The sequence below is a fragment of the Scyliorhinus canicula genome, chromosome 6 (assembly GCF_902713615.1).
Source record: "Scyliorhinus canicula chromosome 6, sScyCan1.1, whole genome shotgun sequence".
Taxonomy (NCBI): Eukaryota; Metazoa; Chordata; class Chondrichthyes; order Carcharhiniformes; family Scyliorhinidae; genus Scyliorhinus; species Scyliorhinus canicula.
Window position 1 is genome coordinate 132289301 of NC_052151.1, and position 21744 is coordinate 132311044.

Below are 21744 nucleotides of genomic sequence, written 5' to 3' on the forward strand. Positions count from 1 at the left end.
AATAGCTTTAAGTTCCTGTGGGTCACCATCATCAACAGTCTGTCCTGGTCCACTCATGTTGATGCAACAGTCAAGAAAGCTCAACAACGTCTCTACTTCCAACGGAAGCTAAAGAAATTCGGCATAGCTGCATCGACTCCCACAAACTTCTACAGATGTGCGATAGAGCGCATCCTATCCAGCTGCATCACAGCTTGGTATGGCAACTGCTCATTCCAAGGTCCCAAGAAACTGCAGAGTGTGGTGAACTCAGCCCAATGCATCACACAAGCTTGCCACCCTGACATTGATTCCGCTGCCTCAGGAAGGCAGACAGCATTATTAGAGACCCCTCCCGCCCAGGCATTGCCTTTTTCTAGACTCTTCCATCAGGCAGAAGGTACAGAAGTCTGAAGACCCGCACATCTGGACATAGGAACAGCTTATTCCCCACAGCTACATGACTCCTCAATGACTCCCCCTTGGACTGATCTGTTCCCTGTAAGAACACTATTCACGGTGCCCTATGCTGCTCTTGCTCATGTTTTTGCTTTGTTTGGCCTCTGGTTCCGCACTGCAACCAATCACTGTTTGTCAATGTACTCTGTTGATTATTCTTTTTGTCTACAATGTATGTACATTCCTTCAGCCGCAGAAAATACTTTTCACTGTACTTCGGTACATGTGACACTAAATAAAATCATCAATAAATCAAATCATCAATCATCAGATGACCATAGGCTGCTTTCCCCTTTGTGGTTGAAAGCTGACTGGTGGTGATTTAACCTGAGGAACCACACCTCAGGCAAGGGGCAAGGTTGAGAAGGCGGGGTCTTCGTCAATAACCACGGCTGGTACGGGAACTGTGTAAGACTGAAATGTACGATGAGTATCTTCAGGCTCAAGCCAGCTACAACCATCTGTGATCTTGCAGAACAACACATGCGCATCACAAATGGGAATGCCCTTGTGGCTGATATGAACAGGTTTTCTGGTCTTCATTCAATATATAACCTGGACGGCACCTGCAATTATACCCTGTTCTAGTGTTCACACATATTTTCTCATGGTCTCCAACAGCACATATATCCAAACCTGAAATAAACCATTAAATTTAATACATGTCCCAACCCTACCATCCACTTACCCACCAACCACCTCACTGACCCATCCATTCACCTACTTCACCCACCTCACACCTAACGCACCTATCCACCTCACCAACCTACCCATTCACTCACTCATCCATTCGTTGACCCATCCATTCACTACCCCATACTCATTCATTAATGTTCCCTCCTTCCCCTGACTCTGCACTGTTTAGTAGATTTAGATGGGAAATGCTGTCCATTTCTCTGCAGGCTCGGCTTGGAGGATCCCAGAGGGTTGGTAAAATCTTCACGGGCAGTGGCAACGTGTCCCACATTGCTGCTAGGACATTAACTGGAATGAGGGAGTGAAAATCAAAAAAACCGAGTTTGAGAAAGAAATGGAAGTGCAAAAACTTGGATTTGAATTCCAAAAGGAAGAAAAAGAGAAAGACAGAGAGAAAGGGACGCCAGGAAATTTGGAACTGGACAGGGAAAGCTTTGATTACAAGGTGAAGAACAACATGAGCAGAATTCAGGAAACAGGAAATTAATATTTGTGATGTATGTGTTAAGTGGTCTGTGGAAGTTGGAACAGAAAACAAGTTAGAAAAATAAAATATATATCCATAATGACAAAAACTCATTTACTATTTGCTATACTCTCACAAAAAGGTAGAAATGCAAAGAAATACCATTTAACCTATCTTAATCACACACTATCTTCTTTCATCCATGTGAAGGACATGCTCAACCATTTTTATCTTTTCTATTGGCTTCAGATTCATAAAAACAAAGCCATTCTTATGGCTTGAACAGGAAAGTGGGATCTTCGGTATTTTTTGTTTTGGTGTGAAAGTCAGAGTTTGCTTATAATGGAACAGCAATCACATTACAGAATGTAACTAAAAATATTTTATTTTCTACAGGCTATCAATTCAGCATATTTATAGTGTATAACTTTTCAGCAAATAGAACAATTAACAGCAATGACCATCTCTTACAAGAGAGGATCTAACCACTGCCCCTTGACATTCAATGGCATTACGATCGCTGAATCCCCCATAATCAACATTCTGGGGGTTACCATTGATCAGAAACTGAACTGGACTAGCCATATTAATACTGTGGCTACCAGGACAGGTCAAAGGCTAGGATACCTACGCGGGTAAATCATCTCCTGACCGAAGCCTGTCCACCATCTTCAAGGTACAAATCAGGAATGCAATGGAATACTCTCCACTTGCCTGGATGAGTGCAGTTCCAACAACACTAAAGAAGCGCGACATCATCCAGGACAAAGCAGTCCGCTTGATTGCTCCCCGTTCCACAATCGTTCAACCCTCCACACCACCGATGAATAATGGCAGCCCTGTGTACCATCTACAAGATGCACTGCAGTAACTCACCAGGGTTCCTTAGACAGCACCTTCCAAGCCCATGACCACTACCATCTAGAAGGACAAGAGCAGCAGATACGCTCTTGTACCTCACATACTCCACCACCTGGATTCCCCTCCAAGTCACTCACCATCCTGACTTGAAAATATATTGCTGTTCCTTCACTGTCGCTGGGGCAACAACCTGGACTCCTTCCCTATCAGCAGAGTGGGTGTACCTACACCTCAAGGACTGCAGCGATTCAAGAAGGCAACTCACCACCACCTTCTGAAGGGCAACCAGAGATGGCAATAAATGCTGGCCTAACCAGCGATGCCCACATCCCTTCAATTATTTTTTAAAAATGTATACTGAATATGAGTACAAAATGAAGAAGAAAATATTTCCAAGAACTTTATAAAGGGCAAAGAGTCTATGACATTACATTTTAATATCTTAGGGACAAAGGTAACACTTAGGCTCTATCCACCTACAACTAATTATAATCACACAGAATAACCTATGTCCATCACAGCATAGCAAAATCCCAGTGGTTAGTGGCTTATTTGAGCAAGTGTTCTGATCCTCATTAAGCATAAAACACGGACAGCATCTGCAATGATAGGATGCTGCTGTGCACTCACAGATGTGCCCTCACAGTTTCCAATGGTGCACCTGAAATTTCCTCACCTGATATATTTAATTGAATTTTATTCATAACATTTGGCAATGGAAAACAACCTGATAGTTATTACTGTATTTTAGAGGTAAAAATAATCAGACAAAAAAATTAACATTTCCCACATAAAATATTTATTTAAAGTATTTTAAGTGATTAACATGAGCAAATCTACAACTAATATTTTGTAAATGTGGTGAAAGGTCTTCTGAGAGATTATTTGTTCATGTGAGTTGCTTGCGACACTACACCAGAATCTGCCATGTAGAGCTTGATAAGAGTTAAATGAAGCTCTCCACCTTTTGCTCCTCCTACAACATATCCCTTTTTGACTGAACTGTTTTTAACCTGTTCTTTGGTGATTTAGTGACAAATTTTGTTTGGCATCACACCTCTGAAATGCAATGCATCACCATGTTAGAGGTGCTAATTAAGTCGTCGATATGTCTGAATATGGGTATTGTGCTGGATATGTGAACTTCATAATGTCACTTGAAAATATTCATTTCCACCTTGATGTATTGTTTCATAATTTCCTCCGTGCACTGAAATGAAATTAGATTTTCAATGAGATATCCTACTGAAGTCATATGAATTTGTGAGTGATCTATTCATATTTTTATGAACCAATTTAATCAATTTTTAACATTACCAATGAGAGGAAGAGCAAAAAAGCATTGTTAGTATTTGGAAGGACTAAGTTAAGTGGCCTGTGGAAGTTTGGTTCAAGAATGTGTGAATGGTGTCTTACGTGAGCAGGTTTTCTGGTCCTCATTCAGTACAAAGCCCGGACGGCACCTGCAGTAATAGGATGTATCTGTGCTCACACATATGTGCTCACAGTCATGGTTTCCAATGGCGCACATATCCTCACCTGAAATATTTGATTAAATTTAATGCACTTTTCCATAAAAATTGGTGAAGAAAAACAGCCTGATGTTCATTGTTGTATTTTAGTGGTGACAATAATCACAGACAAAAATGTTAACATTACCCACAGAAAATGTTTTCTTAAAATTATTTCAGGTAATCTACAACTCATGGTTTGAAAAAGATGGTGATAGGTCTTCTTAGAGATTATTTGGGCAACTGAGCTGCTCATTAGGTTGGATCAGAAGGTATTCAGAAACAACCATGCAGAGCTTGACTAGAGTTTAATGAGGCTTTCCACCTTCTGCTCCTCCTACAACATATCACTTTTTGACTGAACTGTTTTTAATCTCTTCTTTGGTGATTTAGTGACAAAATTTGTTTGGCATCCCACCTCTGAAATGCAATGCATCACCATGTTAGAGGTGCTAATTAAACAAGTTGTCGATATGTCTGAATATGGGTACAGTGCTGGATATGTGAACTTCATAATGTCACTCAAAAATATTCATTTCCAATTTGATGTATTGTTTCATAATTTCCACCGTGCACTGAAGTGAAATTACAACATTTTCATAGAGATATCCTACTGAAGTCATATGAATTCGGGAGTGATCTATTCATATTTTTATGAAACAATTTAATCAATTTTCAACATTACCAGTGAGAGGAAGAGCAAAAAAAGGTTGTTAGTATTTGGAAGGACTAAGTTAAGTGGCCTGTGGAAGTTTGGTTAAAGAATGTGTGAATGGTGTCTTACGTGAGCAGGTTTTCTGGTCCTCATTCAGTACAAAGCCCGGACGGCACCTGCAGTAATAGGATGTATCTGTGCTCACACATATGTGCTCACAGTCATGGTTTCCAATGGCGCACATATCCTCACCTGAAATATTTGATTAAATTTAATGCACTTTTCCATAAAAATTGGTGAAGAAAAACAGCCTGATGTTCATTGTTGTATTTTAGTGGTGACAATAATCACAGACAAAAATGTTAACATTACCCAAAGAAAATGTTTTCTTAAAATTATTTCGGGTAATTAACATGAGCAAATCTACAACTCATGGTTTGAAAAAGATGGTGATAGGTCTTCTTAGAGATTATTTGGGCAACTGAGCTGCTCATTAGGTTGGATCAGAAGGTATTCAGAAACAACCATGCAGAGCTTGACTAGAGTTTAATGAGGCTTTCCACCTTCTGCTCCTCCTACAACATATCACTTTTTGACTGAACTGTTTTTAATCTCTTCTTTGGTGATTTAGTGACAAATTTTGTTTGGCATCCCACCTCTGAAATGCAATGCATCACCATGTTAGAGGTGCTAATTAAACAAGTCGTCGATATGTCTGAATATGGGTACAGTGCTGGATATGTGAACTTCATAATGTCACTCAAAAATATTCATTTCCACCTTGATGTATTGTTTCATAATTTCCTCCGTGCACTGAAGTGAAATTAGATTTTCATAGAGATATCCTACTGAAGTCATATGAATTCGGGAATGATCTATTCATATTTTTATGAAATAATTTAATCAATTTTCAACATATTTTAGTGGTGACAATAATCACAGACAAAAATGTTAACATTACCCACTAAAAATGTTTTATTATTTAAGTAGTTAACATGAGTAAATCTACAACTAATGCTTTGAAATGGTGGTGATAGGTCTTCTTAGATATTATTTGGGCAACTGAGCTGCTCATTAGGTTAGATCAGAAGGCATTCAGAAACAACCATGCAGAGCTTGACTAGAGTTTAATGAAGCTCTCCGCCTTTGGCTCCTCCTTCAACATATTTCATTTTGACTAAGCTCTTCCTAGCCTGTTCTTCGGTGACTTTGACAAATTCTGTTTGGCAACAAAGTCTGAAGTGACTTGGAATGTTTTACCATATTACTAGTTGTCATTTTTGAATGTGGGTATTGTGTTGGAAAGTGAACTTCTGATAGCCAAAAACAGTAATTTCCACCTTGATGCATTGTTTCATGATTTCATCCCATGCAACTGAAGTGAATTTAGGAGACTTTCACTCAGATATCCTAATAAAATGGTGCTGATGTGCTACAGATTTTTTCAAGATGTCCAAGTTGCCATATAACATGCCCTTTCAGATGCATGTTGTCGACTGGCTAGTGATGCAGAGGCTCCAATTCTCTTCCCATCACTTAGCTGAGCATTAATCTCTCTTGCTCTCACCATTTGCTAGTGCAGGCTGATATTCAAATTGGTTTGGCCATGTTATTAACACCCCTTTCTTAGCCATCAAATTCTGGAGAAGGACCTGAATTCAGAGCTTCTAACTCATATGTTTGGATGCTTACATTCTCTGCCACAAAACCTCCCCACCCTATTAAGATAAAATGCTCTAAATATGAAATTACAGACTCATGAGTGATTTATTCATATTTATATTAAATAATTCATCAATTTTTAACATAAAAATTTGAAGGAAGAGTAAAAAATATCGTTAGTACTTGGTGGGACTGTTAATTTAAGTGGCCTGTGGAAGTTTGGTTAAAGAACGCGTGAATGGTAAATGTCTTACGTGAGCAGGATTTCAGGTCCTCATTCAGTACAAAACCTGGACGGCACCTGCAGTAATACGATGCTGCCGTACTCACACATATGTGCTCACAGTCATGGTTTCCAACAGCACAAATGTCATCACCTGAAATATTTGATCAAACTTAATATATCTTTTCCTTAAAAATTGAAGAGAAACAACCTAAATTCATGGCCATATTTTAATGATAGCAACAATAACAAAGTAAATGTTATGATGTGGAGATGCCGGCGTTGGACTAGGGTGAGCACAGTAAGAAGTCTTACAACACCAGGTTAAAGTTCAACAGGTTTGTTTCAAATCACTAGCTTTCGGAGCACAGCTCCTTCCTCAGGTGAATGGAGAGGTAGGGTTCCAGAAACATTTATATAGACAAAGTCAAAGATGCAAGACGATACTTTGAATGCTAGCATTTGCAGGTAATTAAGTCTTTACAGAGCCAGAGAGAGGGGTAACCCCATGTTAAAGCGGTATGAATTGTCTCAGGACAGTTGGTAGGATTTCGCAAGCCCAGGCCAGATGGTGGGGGAATAAATGTAATGCGACACGAATCCAAGGTCCCGATTGAGGCCGTACTCATGTGTGCGGAACTTGGCTATAAGTTGCTGCTCTGCGATCCTGCATTGCCGTGCATCCTGAAGGCCACCTTGGAGAACGCTTACCTGAAGATAAGAGGCAGAATGCCATCGACTGCTGAAGTGTTCCCCGATTGGAAGGGAACATTACTGCCTGGTGATTGTCGCATGATTAGTAAATGTTAATGTCTTTCATTGCAAAACTATTAAAAAATACTAATTGTGTATAAAGTGGGAAAAGCTACCACTGGTGCCCTGGGGAAATGGTGATGGGACATCTTCGGGATTATTTGTACATCTGAATTGCTCGGTAGGCTAGACCAGAGGGCATTTAGAACCAATAATGCAGAGCTTGACTCAAGTTTAATGAAGCACTCCTTCAACGTATTTCTTTTTGACTAAGCTCTTACTAACATGTTCTTTGGTGTCTCAGTGACAAATTTTGCTTGCCAACACATGTGCCATGGAATGTATTATGTTAGAGGTGCTATATAATACATGCTGTTATTTTTGAATATGGGTATTGTGCTGGATAAGTGAACTTACGTTAGTCAAAAACAATCATTTCCACCTTGATGTGTTGTTTCATGATTTCCTCCCATGCACTGAAGTGAATATAGGAGAATTTCACTCAGATATCCCAACAAAATGGTGCTGATATGTTACAGATTTTTCAAGAATTCCAAGTTGCCATACAACATGCCCTTTCAGACACGTGTTGTCGATTGGAGCTGTGGATAGTGATGGCAGAGGCTCCAATTCTCTTGGCTGAGCAATAATCTCTCTTGCTCTTAACATTTGTTAGTGGTGTGTTAGAAAGGATTTGCAATCTGTGATTCAATCTGTTTGGTCGCGTTATGAACCCTTTCCTTAGCCATCAAATCCTGGAGTGGGACTTGAAGCCAGAGCTTCAGATTCAGAGGTTTGGTTGCTTACCTACTGTGCTGCAAGACCTACCAATCATATTGAGATAAAGTGCCCTAAATATGAAATTACTTACTTATGAGTGATTTATTCATATTTTTTATGAAACAACTTAATGAATTTTCCACATTACCAATTAGAAGAAAATCAAGAATCCCTGTTAGTACTTGGTGGGACTGTTACGTTAAGTGGCCTGTGGAAGTTTGGTTAAAGAATGCGTTAATGGTAAGTGTCTTACGTGAGCAGGTTTTCTGGTCCTCATTCAGTACAAAGCCCGGACGGCACCTGCAGTAATAGGATGTTGCTGTGCTCACACATATGTGCTCACAGTCATGGTTTCCAATGGTACAGATATCCTCACCTGAAATATTTGATTAAATTTAATATATCTTTTACGGAGAGAAAGAACCTAAAATTCATTGCCATTTTCTAATGGTAGCAATAATGACAAACAGAACCTTAACATCTTTCATGCAAAACTATTGAAAATATTCAATGTGGATAAAGTGAGAATGGCTACTATTGGTGCCCTGAGAAAATAGTACTGGGCCACCTTATGGATTATTTGTACAGCTGAGTTGCTTGGTAGAATCACAGGCCATTTAGAACCGATCACGCCATGCTGGACTAGAGTTAAAAGAAGCTCTCCATCTTTGTCTTCCCCTTCAAGGCACTCCTCTAAACCTCCCTTGTTTGCCAACCTTTGGTCACTTGTCCTAATATGCCCTTATGTGACTCAGTTTGATAAGCTCTCGTAAATTGTTTGGGGATGTATTACTACATCAGTGTTACTATATAAATGCAAATTGTTATTGTTGCGTATGGGTAAGTGCTGGATATGTGAACTTCATAAAGTCATCCAGAGTTGCACCTTTCCATTTTGTAGGACTGGTTCCCTTATTTGTTTCCATGAACCAAAGTGATGCTTGGAGATTTTCACTGAGATTTGCTATTGTAGGAAAATTCCCTACAAACTGAATTACGTATCTGGGTCATTCATTATCCTTTTCATAAATCAAATTGATTTTTATTATTAAGGGTGAGGGGAAGAACAATTCTCAATAAAATAGCAGCAGTAACTTCCTCAGAGTGGCAATCTCCGGCAGATTTCCACTCTGAATGGACTTACCCTCACTGTAATTGCAAAGTCTCTATCTCGCCCAACATTCCTTGCTCAGGCTGGATGTGACTGGAGCAGTGAAGCACACCCCTAACTGGGGCTCATGGAAGAAATTAGGGCCCCTTTTATGACACTACCTGGAATAGGAGAGGGTAGGGTTGATGAGGTGGGGGGCTGGGTCAGGCCAGCAATGGGCCGGGGAGTTGGAGCATGTGGTGGAAATGGGAGGGGGGGGGGGTCGGACCGGGCCAGGAGTTGGGTGAGTGGGAGCTATACTTACATGTGCACCTCTGTAGGGACCCCCTCAACTGCCTTACGTCTGGCCAAATCTGTTGTAAACCTTGCTGACATGACGTCACACTGACAAGGTATGAATATTTAGTCAGGAAGGATCATGTGGCGGGGGCCCTTTGTGGGCGTGAGCCTCATGACATCGCCGGAGGGAGGAATTGGGAAATGTGATCTGTCTGGCGATAATCACATTTTCCAATTACCGCGGGATTTTACATCCGTGTTGCTGATCCTGTGGGTGGCGAATGTGGGTCAAAAGCAGAACCATCCGGAGTTAGCAATTTAAATCACAGTAAGAAGTCTTACAACACTAGGTTAAAGTCCAACAGGTTTGATTCAAACACGAGCTTTCGGAGCGCAGCTCCTTCCTCAGGTGAATGGCAATTTAAATGGCATCGGTCGGATGGTTCCCAGCCCAGTACAATTGTCCAGGGGAAGTTAGCACTTCTGGGCAATTGCCCGGTAAATCCTTACGTGGGAACTTGCCAGACGGATTCCGCAGCGCTTCATTGGAATGCCCCTGAATGCGACACTGGGGAACCAGGATGTTATGAGCCAATTGTCGTGAAAGTCTGCAGATGGCAGCGCTTTATTTGGATAACAGAATATCAAAGACAACGTGTTCTGAAACTCGTACAATCTCATTCACAATTAATAGCAAGGTTAATTTATAAACTGAACCATTAATTTAATCGGGATTCAGAACAGCAGCTCCTGTATTTACTTTCAATCTCTGAACCTGTAGATCACAATGTCCAGACTGATGTAACAATTCAGAGTGTATGAATTTGAAGTCTTTATTTGGCGGGTGTGTCTGTGAAATTTTGAATCGGTAACAATGGTTACTGTCTTACGTGAGCAGGTTTTCTGGTCCTCATTGAGTATAAAACCTGGACGGCACCTGCAGTGATAGGATGTTGCTGTGCTCTCACATATTTGCTCACAGTCATGGTTTCCAATGGCGCACATATCGTTACCTGAAATATTTTATTAAAATTAATGTTTATTATCCATAAAAATTGGTGAAGAAACACAGCCTATAACGTATAGCTATATTTTAATGGTGGCTAACATCACAACACCAATGTTAGCATTGCCCAGATAAAATGGTTTCTTAATACTTTATGCAAGTAATGTGGTTGCGCAAGGTAATAGGACAAGGCAGAGTTAACAAACTGGGGAACTATATTTATATATAAACACAACACTAACACAGGTCTGGTCCCACCAACTCCAGAGAAAGATTGCCCCTTAAAGAGGCCATGCTATCACATTCTTGCCCCTTCTAAGTTCTCTTACAATTTCACAAAAAAACTCTTATATACAACTATGTATATTAAACAGGATTCTCAGTAAGGGAGCTGACGGGCAACGTTCGTAAGGTCAGTCTATCCAGGGACCTTTGGACTCTTGGAGTGCTGCAACTCTGCACCCAGTTTCTCTATATTTGAGGTACCAGAGTCCGCATCAGGGGCATGCAAATTTACAGATTCCAAAGAGGAGCCAGTCGTGACACCCTCCTCCATTCCTTCTGCTGACACGAGATTCTCCTTGTGAAACCCTTGGATCTACCACTGCCAACCCTGTGGCTGGCATACTGGTAACTACTACGGGTCCACACACCTTGCTGTGGGGTTTCCGTACTTCGAGGTCCTGTATGCCGACCATATAAGATACTGGGCCAGTCCTTGCAATAATCTTCCCGGGTACCCAAGCTGGTCCCATCACCATAAAAGGGCCAGCGAAATCAATGCGGAGCCTCGTCCAAGGGCAGCCAGGTCACTCCCAACGATGTAGCTGCGGGTTGTAAGGTCTGCTGTGTTTGGCAATGTTTTCAACAGCTGACTATACTATTTCTTTTTCAAACCCTGGCCACCAAATGTAACTCCGAGCTAACATCTTCATCTTGATTTAGCCAGGATGCGAGCTCTGCTATGCCTGGAGAAGTGGTTGTCACCCCAGGGGTGGGATTATCACTCTGAACCCCCACAAGAGTGATGAGACCATCAATTCACACGACAGGTGGTTAGAAGTGAACAGTGGTTTTAATCGTCTTACAACAGAGCCTGCCTGTGACAAGATGAACTCCAGATAAACTGGCAGGCAGGCTCTCAGCATCAACCTTTATACTTCCAGTTAGGGGGAGGAGCCGTGGGTGGAGCGAAGGGTGGAGCCCAGTACAAACTCCCGTACACTCCCAGTGCATCTCCCCCTAGTGGCAGAGCAGCGCAACTGCTCGTGTGCCGAGCTTACAGAGACATAGTACAACATGTGTAATACAGTGTGAATTACACTACTGTGATTCACCACAAAGAGTATCCCGTCTTCACAGCTAAATTTGTCCCTTTGCTGTAAGTAGGGAATCACTTGCTCTGACTCATCAAAATGTCAGCCAGTTAAAACCATTCTTTTGACTTTCGATAAAAGCAGGTCAATGTCAGTCCACATCTTGATATGGGCAGAGTCAGCAAAATGGGCAGAGTGTCCAGAAAATTCTGAGCAAGGACTATCTCCTATGGAATGGGAGGCGAAGATATCATCTGTGGATGTGAAAGACGGCTTAGAGCATCAGTATTTGTGATCTGCGTACCCGGTCTGTGTTCCAAAAGGCAACTATATTCAGCCAACAGTAATGCCCATCTTTGCACTGGTAGGATGGGCGGAACCAGTTTATCTTCGCGGATATGGCTTATGGTCCGAGATTATGGTGAAATGGCACCCATAAATATATTGGTGGAATTTTTTGATTGCATAAATGACTGCCAAACTAACTCTATCTGTGTATACTTCTGTTCAGCATCTGTTAAGATCGTGGAAGCAAAGGTGACAGGCCGCTCCACACCATCTTCCATCTTATGTGAAATAACTGTCCCTGTGCCATAAGGCGATGCATCACACATCACTATTATTGGTTTGCCTGGGTCATAGTGGACAAATAGGTTTGATGATTGTAGGGCGCATTTCACTTGGTCAAAAGATTTTCTCTGAGAATCGTCGCACTTCCATTGTTGATACTTCTTCAGCAGTTGGTGAAAGGGAGCCAGAATTGTTGATAAGTTGGGTAAAAAATGATGATAATAGTTGACCATCCCTAAAAAGGGGATAGACTTTAATGCAGTATATTCCTTGATGCTGGCACCCCTTTTATCACTGTTACTTGTCCTCTAGTGGATGTAAGCCTTTTGCATCCACTTTGAATCCTAAATATGTGACCTCATTTACCTGAAATGTGCACTGCTCGTGTTTCAGGCGTATACCGGCTTCTGGGAATCTCCTGGGGGCTTCTCCCAATTTGGCACTATGCTCTTCGGATGTTACCCGCATTACTACGACATCGTCCAGATGCACAAGAACTTTTAGGATCCCTTGTAAGGCTTTCCATCGTGCGCTGAAATGTAGCGCAGGCAGATGAAATACCGAAGGTTAACCTCGTATACTGGAAAATGCTCTTGTGTGTGTTTATGGTGGTGAATTTTCTCGGGTCTTCCTCCAACTCAAGTTGCTGGTACACATGATTCAAATCCAATTTATTGTACTTGAGGCCTCCTGCCAATCTGGCATAGAGGTCGTCTATCCTAGAAATATCTATCTATTTTAGAGCCCTGTTCTCAGTCAACTTGTAACTATCACAAATATTTACGGTGCGGTTTGGCTTTAACACTGAAACTATTGGTGCTGCCCACTCCAAGAACTATACAGGTCTAATTATCCCCAGGTTCTCCAAAAGTTGCAACTCCACATGAACATTTTAATGCAGGGCAGAGGGCACTAGTTGGGCTCTAAAACATTTTGATGTTGAATCAGGGTCTATGTAAATGTTGGCCTTTTATGCATCCCAGTTCTCTCTGAAAGACTTTGTGTTATTTGTTCAGAAGTTCCTGGAAAACCCTGGGATGGGTTCTCCGCCCCGTCGCGCCACATTTCAGGTTCACCTGCCGGCAGGATGCTCCGTTACATGTCAATGGGGTTTCCCATTGTGGGGCAGCCTCACGCCGTCGGGAAACCCCCGGGCTGCCGGCAAAATGGAGCATCCTGCCGGTGGAGAATCCAACCCCGAGTCCATGATGCTAAATATCTCCAACCAATTTAACGTAATTTGCTTCAGCCAATCTCACCCATGGAATCTTTGTTTTTCTCCTTTTACTACAATTAAGAGAAACAGGGCAGATTGGTGCTGATAGGACACTAGTATTGATACTGTACTCATTATCTTCAGGGCCTCCCCAGTATAGGTGGCTGAAGTGGCTTGTGTATTGCTGAGGCTTAAAGGTTGCAGCCCTCTCTGTAAATACTTACATGTTTGCTCTCTGACCACTGTGGCAGCAGCATCCGTATCATCCTTCATATTTAGTGGACAGCCGTTAACATTAAGGACAATTTTGATTTGGGATGTCTTGCTTCACTTCACATGTTGAGCTTACAGACATCGGACTATTCCTCCAGGTCTTCCTCAAGCTTATTTACTCGACTTGCCAAAGTTTTTTGGGGGGAACTAGGTGTAATCTGTCTGACTCTGGATTTGGCTTGTATATGGTCTATTCTATTACATCTGAAACAAATGAACTCTTCTTCATCTGTCTTGGAGATGGTCTGCCCCTCAACTAAGCCACTAGAAGGGCAGCACGGTGGTGCAGTGGGTTAGCCCTGCGGCCTCACAGCGCCGAGGTCCCAGGTTCGATCCCGGCTCTGGGTCACTGTCTGTGTGGAGTTTGCACATTCTCCCCGTGTTTGCATGGGTTTCGCCCCCACAACCCAAAGATGTGCAGGCTAGGTGGATTGGGCATGCTAAATTGCTCCTTAATTGGAAAAAATGAATTGGGTCCTCGAAATTTATTTTTAAAAACTAAGCCACTAGACACTGTGGCTGATGGTCACTCTTCCATCCTACAGGCTCCGCTGCACCCTCACCGTGGGTACTTTGAACAGCCACCGTTTCCCACCAGAACTAATTTATCTCACTTTGCATGCCTTGCAGTTCAAAAGAGCTTTGTTCAGCGCTTTCAATCGCTTGAACCAATTCAACCGTTATGTCGAGGGATATTCTGGTTTCCAACAGCAACTTTTTCAGAATATTCATGTTATTGGTGCTGTAAGAGTCCTTCCTGTTTATTTCCCTTATTCTCATTTATTTTATTATTTTTGGTCCATAGACCCATAATCAGAATGTGCCTTTGTCAGAAGAGTGCTTGCGAGGACAGTGTGTTGCGAGATTTTGTATTTTGTAAAGGGGAAACCTTTACAGACTCACCGATGCTGAATGAATCTTAGGAAGGAGGAAATTGGTTTGATTGATAAATTGCAACCGGTGGGTTGGGCAGGAACAGTGTTCTGCCTGACAACAATCAGCGATTGGTTTCTGCCAGGTTGTTTTTTTCTAAGAGAACCTGCCAGAAGACTCAAAGGAAGAGAAGCTGTGTTCTCTCCCTCCCTCTGCTGCTGGTTACCTGCTGTCTCTGTGAGTCTGCAGTGAAGATCGTTACAAGCTGAAGGAAAAGAAAGTACCCACTGAAGGCCTAACCTTGAGAAGTAAACTAACTGGAAGACATCCACCTGCATCAAAGATCCTTTTATTTTATAATATTTTCTTTACCTCTCAACCACTGTGTTGTTTGTCAGTGCGTGTGTGTGTTTGTCTGTGTCCGTGTATAGAGAGTAGGGGGGAGTTAGAAAGGGGGTTTTGATATGATGCTGGTTTTGACGTCATGCCCATTATCTTCAGGGCCTTCCCAGTATAGATTACTAAAGTGGCTGTTGTACTACTGAGCCTCAAGGGTTGCAGCCCTGCCTGTAGATGCTTATATGTTTTCGCTCCTACCACTGTGGCAGCAACACCTGCATATTTAATAGACAATAAGGACACTTTTGAAGTGGGGTTTCTTGTTTAACTTAACAATGCTGAGCTTTTAACCTTCGGACTTCTCTTCTGGGCCTTCCACAAGCTTATTCACTGGAGTCATCATCGTGCTGTTTTGGGAACTAGGTGTATCTCCATACACAACAGGAAGTAATGCCACGTTGCTGCATACTGCATGCAATAGGTAAGCTGCTCCTCTTACAAAAGGATTTGTCTTAAAGGGAAGGTGAAAAATAATTACTGCATTGAAAATTCTTGAAGTCTAAACATGAGGCAGACAGAGGGATACAGACTCATGGATGTAGTGCAGGAGTGGGGCAGATGGGCAGGTGGAGAGTTACCATGGTCTTGTGGAAAGCTTGGGGATCCTCAAGGAGACACACAGAAGGAAGTAAGAGCAGGTGACTAGGACCAGAGTCTGGGCCCAAGGACAAGCAGCAGTGCCAGAAGAGGTCCAATGATCTCAGCAGGCATGGTCAAGGTCATTGAATGCATCTTCACATTGATATCTCCTACCTACTACAACACCAACCTCTCATGCTGCTCAATGCACACATCACTCACCCACATCCCTGGAACCCAGGCCTCAGACTTAACATACAGATATTTCACCTCATCCTCACATGCACATCAATGTTGTTAGCCTCACATTCACCTTTCACTGCCTCCACATACCGTCAGCTATTCAGCTGTGGCAAGTTTACCATCAAAACAGTGACACACAATTACTATCCTGTCCTTTGTCCTGTAGGATAAGGTAAAAGCATAGCTGGTGCAGAACCTGTGGAGGAACAGAGGTCTGCATCTCTTGAATACAGATGGCTCCCAGCATCAAGCTGGCTGTGACTGTGCCTACAGCATCCGGTGTCACTGAGAACTTTGAGGATGATGGCATTCTTAATTCCCAGCCCAACACTGCTGTCTGGCATGACAAGCAAACTGCTGACAGTGTGACAAAGTACCTTGTCCAACCTTCCCGTTCTGAATCCCTACTTTCAGACAGCCAAGAACTGTTATCTGCCCAACCACAGGTTCCCCAGAGGGAGGAGAGGGAGCAATGACACAACATTAGTGAAGGGGCCCTGTCACTTCATAGAATCCCTAGAGTGCAGAATGAGGCCAATTGGCTCATCGGGTCCGCACTGCCCACCCTACCTAGGGCCACTCCCCCTATAACCTGTTTTGGACACTAAGCATGGCTAACCCATCTAACCTGCACATCTTTGGACTGTGGGAGGAAACCAGAGCACCCAGAGGAAATCCATGCAGATACAGGAAGAAAGTACAAACTCCACACAGTCATTCAAGGCCAGAATTAAACCTGGGGCACTGGCGCTGTGAGACAGTAGTGCTAACCACTATGCCACCATGACACCTTCTAAAATTTGATCTGATACTTGCAGCCACCAGCTCAGACAATGGCATTGCACTTATCTTGGAGGTTAGTTTAGAAAGATTTAGCAAATGGTGAGTCACTGAGCATGGGTGGGCTCTGAACAGGTCTGGATGAAAAGACAGTTTGATCGGCAGCTCGCTGGAGGGTGAATTCGCAGATGAAACCTAATACAGAGGACTTAGATGAACATGTTGATGGGGCAGCATACAGGACAGATACTGGCTACATTGTTTTACCTGCCAGATAGCCGCCTGCCACAGTCAAAAAACATGGATGGATCCTGTTCTAACTTTTCACAGGGCATAGTGCAGAGTCTGCCCCATCCACAGTCTTTGCTGCATCTCCTTGTTGTGCTGTGGACATAGAGGCAATGCTACAGATGTCCTCACAAATGTTGGAGCCTTTGTGTGGACAGGTCACCTGTTCCTCCGACATCCCTGTGGGTATGCGGTAACACTCTCCAGTAAATGCAACAGAATATCTCCAAAAACAGTCCAGAGTACTTTCAGATACTTTCTAATAGAAAAAGTTGCAAACATTTAGCTCACCTGCAAAAGGTGACTGCCCCTTTAAATAATGCTGCAGTGGGGCCCATTTTGCTTTTTCATGTTTTTTTCTTTCAGGAATGGACAAGATAAGTGTTGCCAGGACATGCATTGCCCAAAGTTGGAGATGTAATGTCACATCAGCAGGTCGGGCTGTGTGTTCTCAGGATGGCTGTGATTGAACATATACTGGTGAACACAGCAGCCTGCTACCAAATCATTGAGGAGCAGCCCACAGGTAGCAGCCCACTGTGCAGTGTGCCCCTGGGGAAGCAGGAAAGGCCTGTGTAGCACCGCAAGAAGTGGCAACACTTGAATAGATTTTGTTGCCAAAATGACGGAAGACTAAAAGAATGAATGGTGATTCTTTTCTTTCAAACTGCAAGGGCAGTTAGGCTTTTATCACCAACAACTAATGATGCTTACAAGAAAATCCATGTACATCATAATGTGGAAAACCCCTAATGGCAAGTGGCTTACGTGAGCAGGTTTTCTGGTCTTCGTTCAACGTAAAACCTGGACGGCACTTGCAATGAAAGCCCGTTGTAGTGTTCACACATATTTGCTCACAGTCGTGGTTTCCAATGGCGCACATATTCTCACCTGAAATAGTTCATCAAAATTAGTGCATATTATCAATAAAAATATATGAAGAAAAGCAACTTGAAATTCATTGATGTATTTTAATTGTGGCAATAACCGCAAACAAAATGTGAATACTGGACGTCTGAAGTTTAGTTGGCTTTAACTTTAACAATGAGAGGAAGAGCACAGGAATAAATGTGAAAGGGTGACGAGGATAGTAAATGTTTCCTGGATAACAAGATATTAAAGAGAACGGGTTTTGAGCCCACGCTAACTGTGCACCAGACTGCCAACATGGGCGGTCAAAAATAAAACGGGACAGTTGGCCAAACCATGGCTTACCAGGGGAAATTAGAGATGGTATTAGATCCAAGGAAGTACAATACAAATTGGCCAGAAAAAGCAACAGACCTGAGGGAGCAGTTTAGAATTCAACAAATGAGGACAAAGGGATTGATTACGAAGGGGAAAATAGAGTACGAGAGTAAGCTCGCGGGAACAGAACAACTGACAGTAAATGTATGTGAACAGAAAAAGATTTGTGAAGAATGTCCCTTACAGTCAGAAATGGGAATTTATTTTAATTTATTTATTTTTACTTTTTAAAATAAATTTAGAGTACCCAATTCAATTTTTTCAATTCAGGGGCAATTTAGCGTGGCCAGTCCACCCTGCACATCTTTGGGTTGTGGGAGGAAAACCTACGCTGACATCGGGAGAATGTGCAAACTCCACACGGACAGTGACCCGGGACCGGGATCGAATCTGGGTCCTCAGTGCCAGAGGCAGCAGTGCTAACCACTGCGCCACCATGCCACCATGAAATGGGGATTTATAATGGGGAACAAAGAAATGGCTGACCAGCTAAATACATATTTTTGTTCTGTCTTCACCAAGGACGACACAAATAACATACTGGAAATGTTGGGGAACACACGGTTTAGTGAAAGGGAAAAACTGAAGGAAATCAGTATTAGTAGGGAAATTACATTGGGAAAATTGATGGGATTGACGTCCAATAAATCCCCAGGGCCTGATCATTTACATCGCAGGATACTTAATAAATTGTCCCTAGCAATCGTGGATGTATTAGTGGTCATCTTCTAAGATTCTATCGACTCTGGAATAGTTCCTACAGTTTGGAGGGTAGCTAATGTAATGCCACTATTTAATAAGGGAGGTAGAGAGAAAACAGGGAATTATAGACCGGCCAGCCTGACTTTGGCAGTGGGGAAAATGCTCGAGTCCATTAAAAACGATTTAATAGCAGAGCACTTGGAAAACATTGACAAGATCGGACAGAGTAAGCAGCGATTTATGAATGGGAAATCATGCTTGACAAATCTACTGGAATTATTTGAGGATGTAACAAGTAGAGTTGACAATGGGGAACCAGTGGATGTGGTATATTTGGACTTTCAGAAGGCTCGCAACGAAGTCCCACATAAAAGATTAGTGTGTAAAAGTAAAGCACATGGGGTTGGGGGGTAGTATATTGAGATGGATGGAAAACTGGTTGGCAGACATGAATAAATGTGTCCTTTTCCAAATGGCAGGCAATGACTAGTGGGTACCACAGGGATCAGTGCTAGGATCCCAATTATTCACAATATATATCAATGATTTAGATGAGGGAACTAAATGCAATATCTCCAAATTTGCAGATGACATAAAACTGGGTGGGATGGTAAGCTGTGCGGGATGCTTCAGTGTGATTTGGACAAGTTGAGAGAGTGGGCAAATGCATTGCTGCAAATGCATGTGGACAATGTGAGGTTATCCACTTTGGTGGCAAAAACAGGAACAGGTTTTTATCTGATTGGCTGTAGGTTGAGAGAGGGGAATATAATAATAAGAATAATCTTTATTGTCACAAGTAGGCTTACATTAACACTGCAATGAAGTTACTGTGAAAAACCCCTAGTTGCCGCATTCCGGCGCCTGTTCGGGTACATGGAGGGAGAATTCAGAATGTCCAAATTACCTAACAGCACCTCTTTTGGAACTGGTGGGAGGAAACCAGAGGACCTGGAGGAAACCCACGCAGACACGGAGAATGTGTATATTCTGCAGAGACAGGAATTGAACCTGGGACCCTGGCGCTGTAAAGCAACAGTGCTAACCACTGTGCTACCATGCCGCCCCAAATATATAATGAGACCTGGGTGTCCTTGTACAGCAGTTGCCTACACTGCTCAATCTCTCTTTATATGACAAACCCTTCATCTCTGGAATCAACCTAGTGAACGCCCTCTGAACTGCCTCCAATACCGCTACATCTTTCTTCAAATAAGGGGACAAAACTTTGCACAATACTCCAGGTGTGATCTCACCAATGCCTTGTATAGCTCTTGGGGCTATATCAAAGGATATAGGGGAGAGCGGGAACAGGGTACTGAGTTGGATGATCAACCATGATCATAATGAATGGTGGAGCAGGCTCGAAGGGCCAAATGGCCTACTCCTGTTCCTACAATTCTAATGTATAACCTATTTGCAAATAGAACAATTACCAGTATCGACGCTTGTAACATTTATAAAATCTTGCCTAGAACTGTGAAAAAGTTCTGGACTGATTTAACACACTGGGCTGGTTTAGCACAGTGGGCTAAACGCTGGCTTGTTAAGCAGAACAAGGTCGGCAGCGCGGGTTCAATTCCCGTACCAACCTCCCTGAACAGGTGCCGGAATGTGGCGATTGGGGATTTTTCACAGTAACTTCATTGAAGCCTACTTGTGACAATAAGCTATTATTATTATGAAGGGAAAGAATGTTAGCTAATTATTTTCATAAGGCCTAAGGCAATATTCATATCCATACCACCTACCAACCCACAATAACCTTTCAGACCATAGCATAGCAAACCCTTAGTGCCAAGTAGCTTACGTGAGCAGGTTTTCTTGTCTTCATTCAGTTTAAAGCCTGGACGGCACCTGCAGTAATAGGATGTTGTAGTGCTCGCACATATTTGCTCACAGTCATGGTTTCCAATGGCACACAAATCCACACCTGAAACAAATATTTTTTAAACACTTTGATAACAGCATTAGATGGAAATAGAACGTACATTAAAGACAGATGAGAAAAGTAACTGTCTTATTGTTATATCAACAATAAATTTTACTTATGAAATCAAGTGTTAAGTAGTCCATTGTAATTAATTCTAACCTTTGGGGGTAAATGTTTTAATCATGGCTCTTAGATCAACCAATTGTATGACTCACTGTAAATTTGAACTAAGGTACCTGCAATTCCCTTTTATGTGTAAGTATAAATAAATGAACAACAATGTGCTCTCACCACATTCCCCTTTTGAACGCCCTAGACAGAAGCCCACCTGCTGAGAGCTGCCACTCTACTGAATGACATTGTCACTGGGGAAGCAGTGGCCGCTGGTGTGACAGTCAGCTAGGATCCCTGCTGGGTCCAAGGCTAGACATGAGTGATGGTGAGAGGATAGGTAATGGGATGGAATTGTGCTGGAGGGACCTAGGTCCCTGCAAGAGCAGGGGCTGGCTTTCAAGAGGTAACACCTCCCCCTCCCCCCAGTGCCGGGTGCTTTTGAATGAGAGACCTCCCCTCCCAGGAGCTCACAAGTAACCCCACACAGGTTTACTTGTTGTGCTTGCCAATTGCAAACCCCCTACCTGCCTTAGAGTTAATGCCAGCAACAGGGGAAACGGGGCACTTAAGTGGACATCAATTGGCAGCGGAATGGAGCAGGAAGGTCATCCATGTCTTCCCGCCACGGGGTGGAGGTTGGAAGCTGGCAGGCTCCCCAACAGAAGAGAAACACACTTATGGAAATCTTAAGCTACCGCCTCAAAGCCAATTTGAGCGTTGACACATAATATACATTCCCTCATTTTGGTGTGGCTGCAGAACTGAGATT

At 42.7% G+C, this 21744-nt stretch overlaps 1 protein-coding gene across 6 annotated transcripts in view; it reads right to left on the bottom strand.

Moving 5' to 3' along the window:
• LOC119967504 (matrilin-3-like) overlaps window positions 1-21744 on the bottom strand; it is a 64677-nt gene that overhangs the window by 20338 nt on the left and 22595 nt on the right. For 2 of the 6 annotated variants that reach the window (XM_038800151.1, XM_038800152.1), the window contains exons 3-9: window positions 20739-20861; window positions 17747-17869; window positions 10326-10448; window positions 8299-8421; window positions 6544-6666; window positions 4757-4879; window positions 3878-4000 (exon numbers count right to left, since the gene is read on the bottom strand). In XM_038800151.1, the coding sequence (XP_038656079.1) occupies window positions 3878-4000; window positions 4757-4879; window positions 6544-6666; window positions 8299-8421; window positions 10326-10448; window positions 17747-17869; window positions 20739-20861 (861 nt within the window). The remainder of the gene's footprint in view (window positions 1-3877; window positions 4001-4756; window positions 4880-6543; window positions 6667-8298; window positions 8422-10325; window positions 10449-17746; window positions 17870-20738; window positions 20862-21744) is intronic. The other 4 variants (XM_038800154.1, XM_038800153.1, XM_038800156.1 and 1 more) reach the window with 4 other exon arrangements.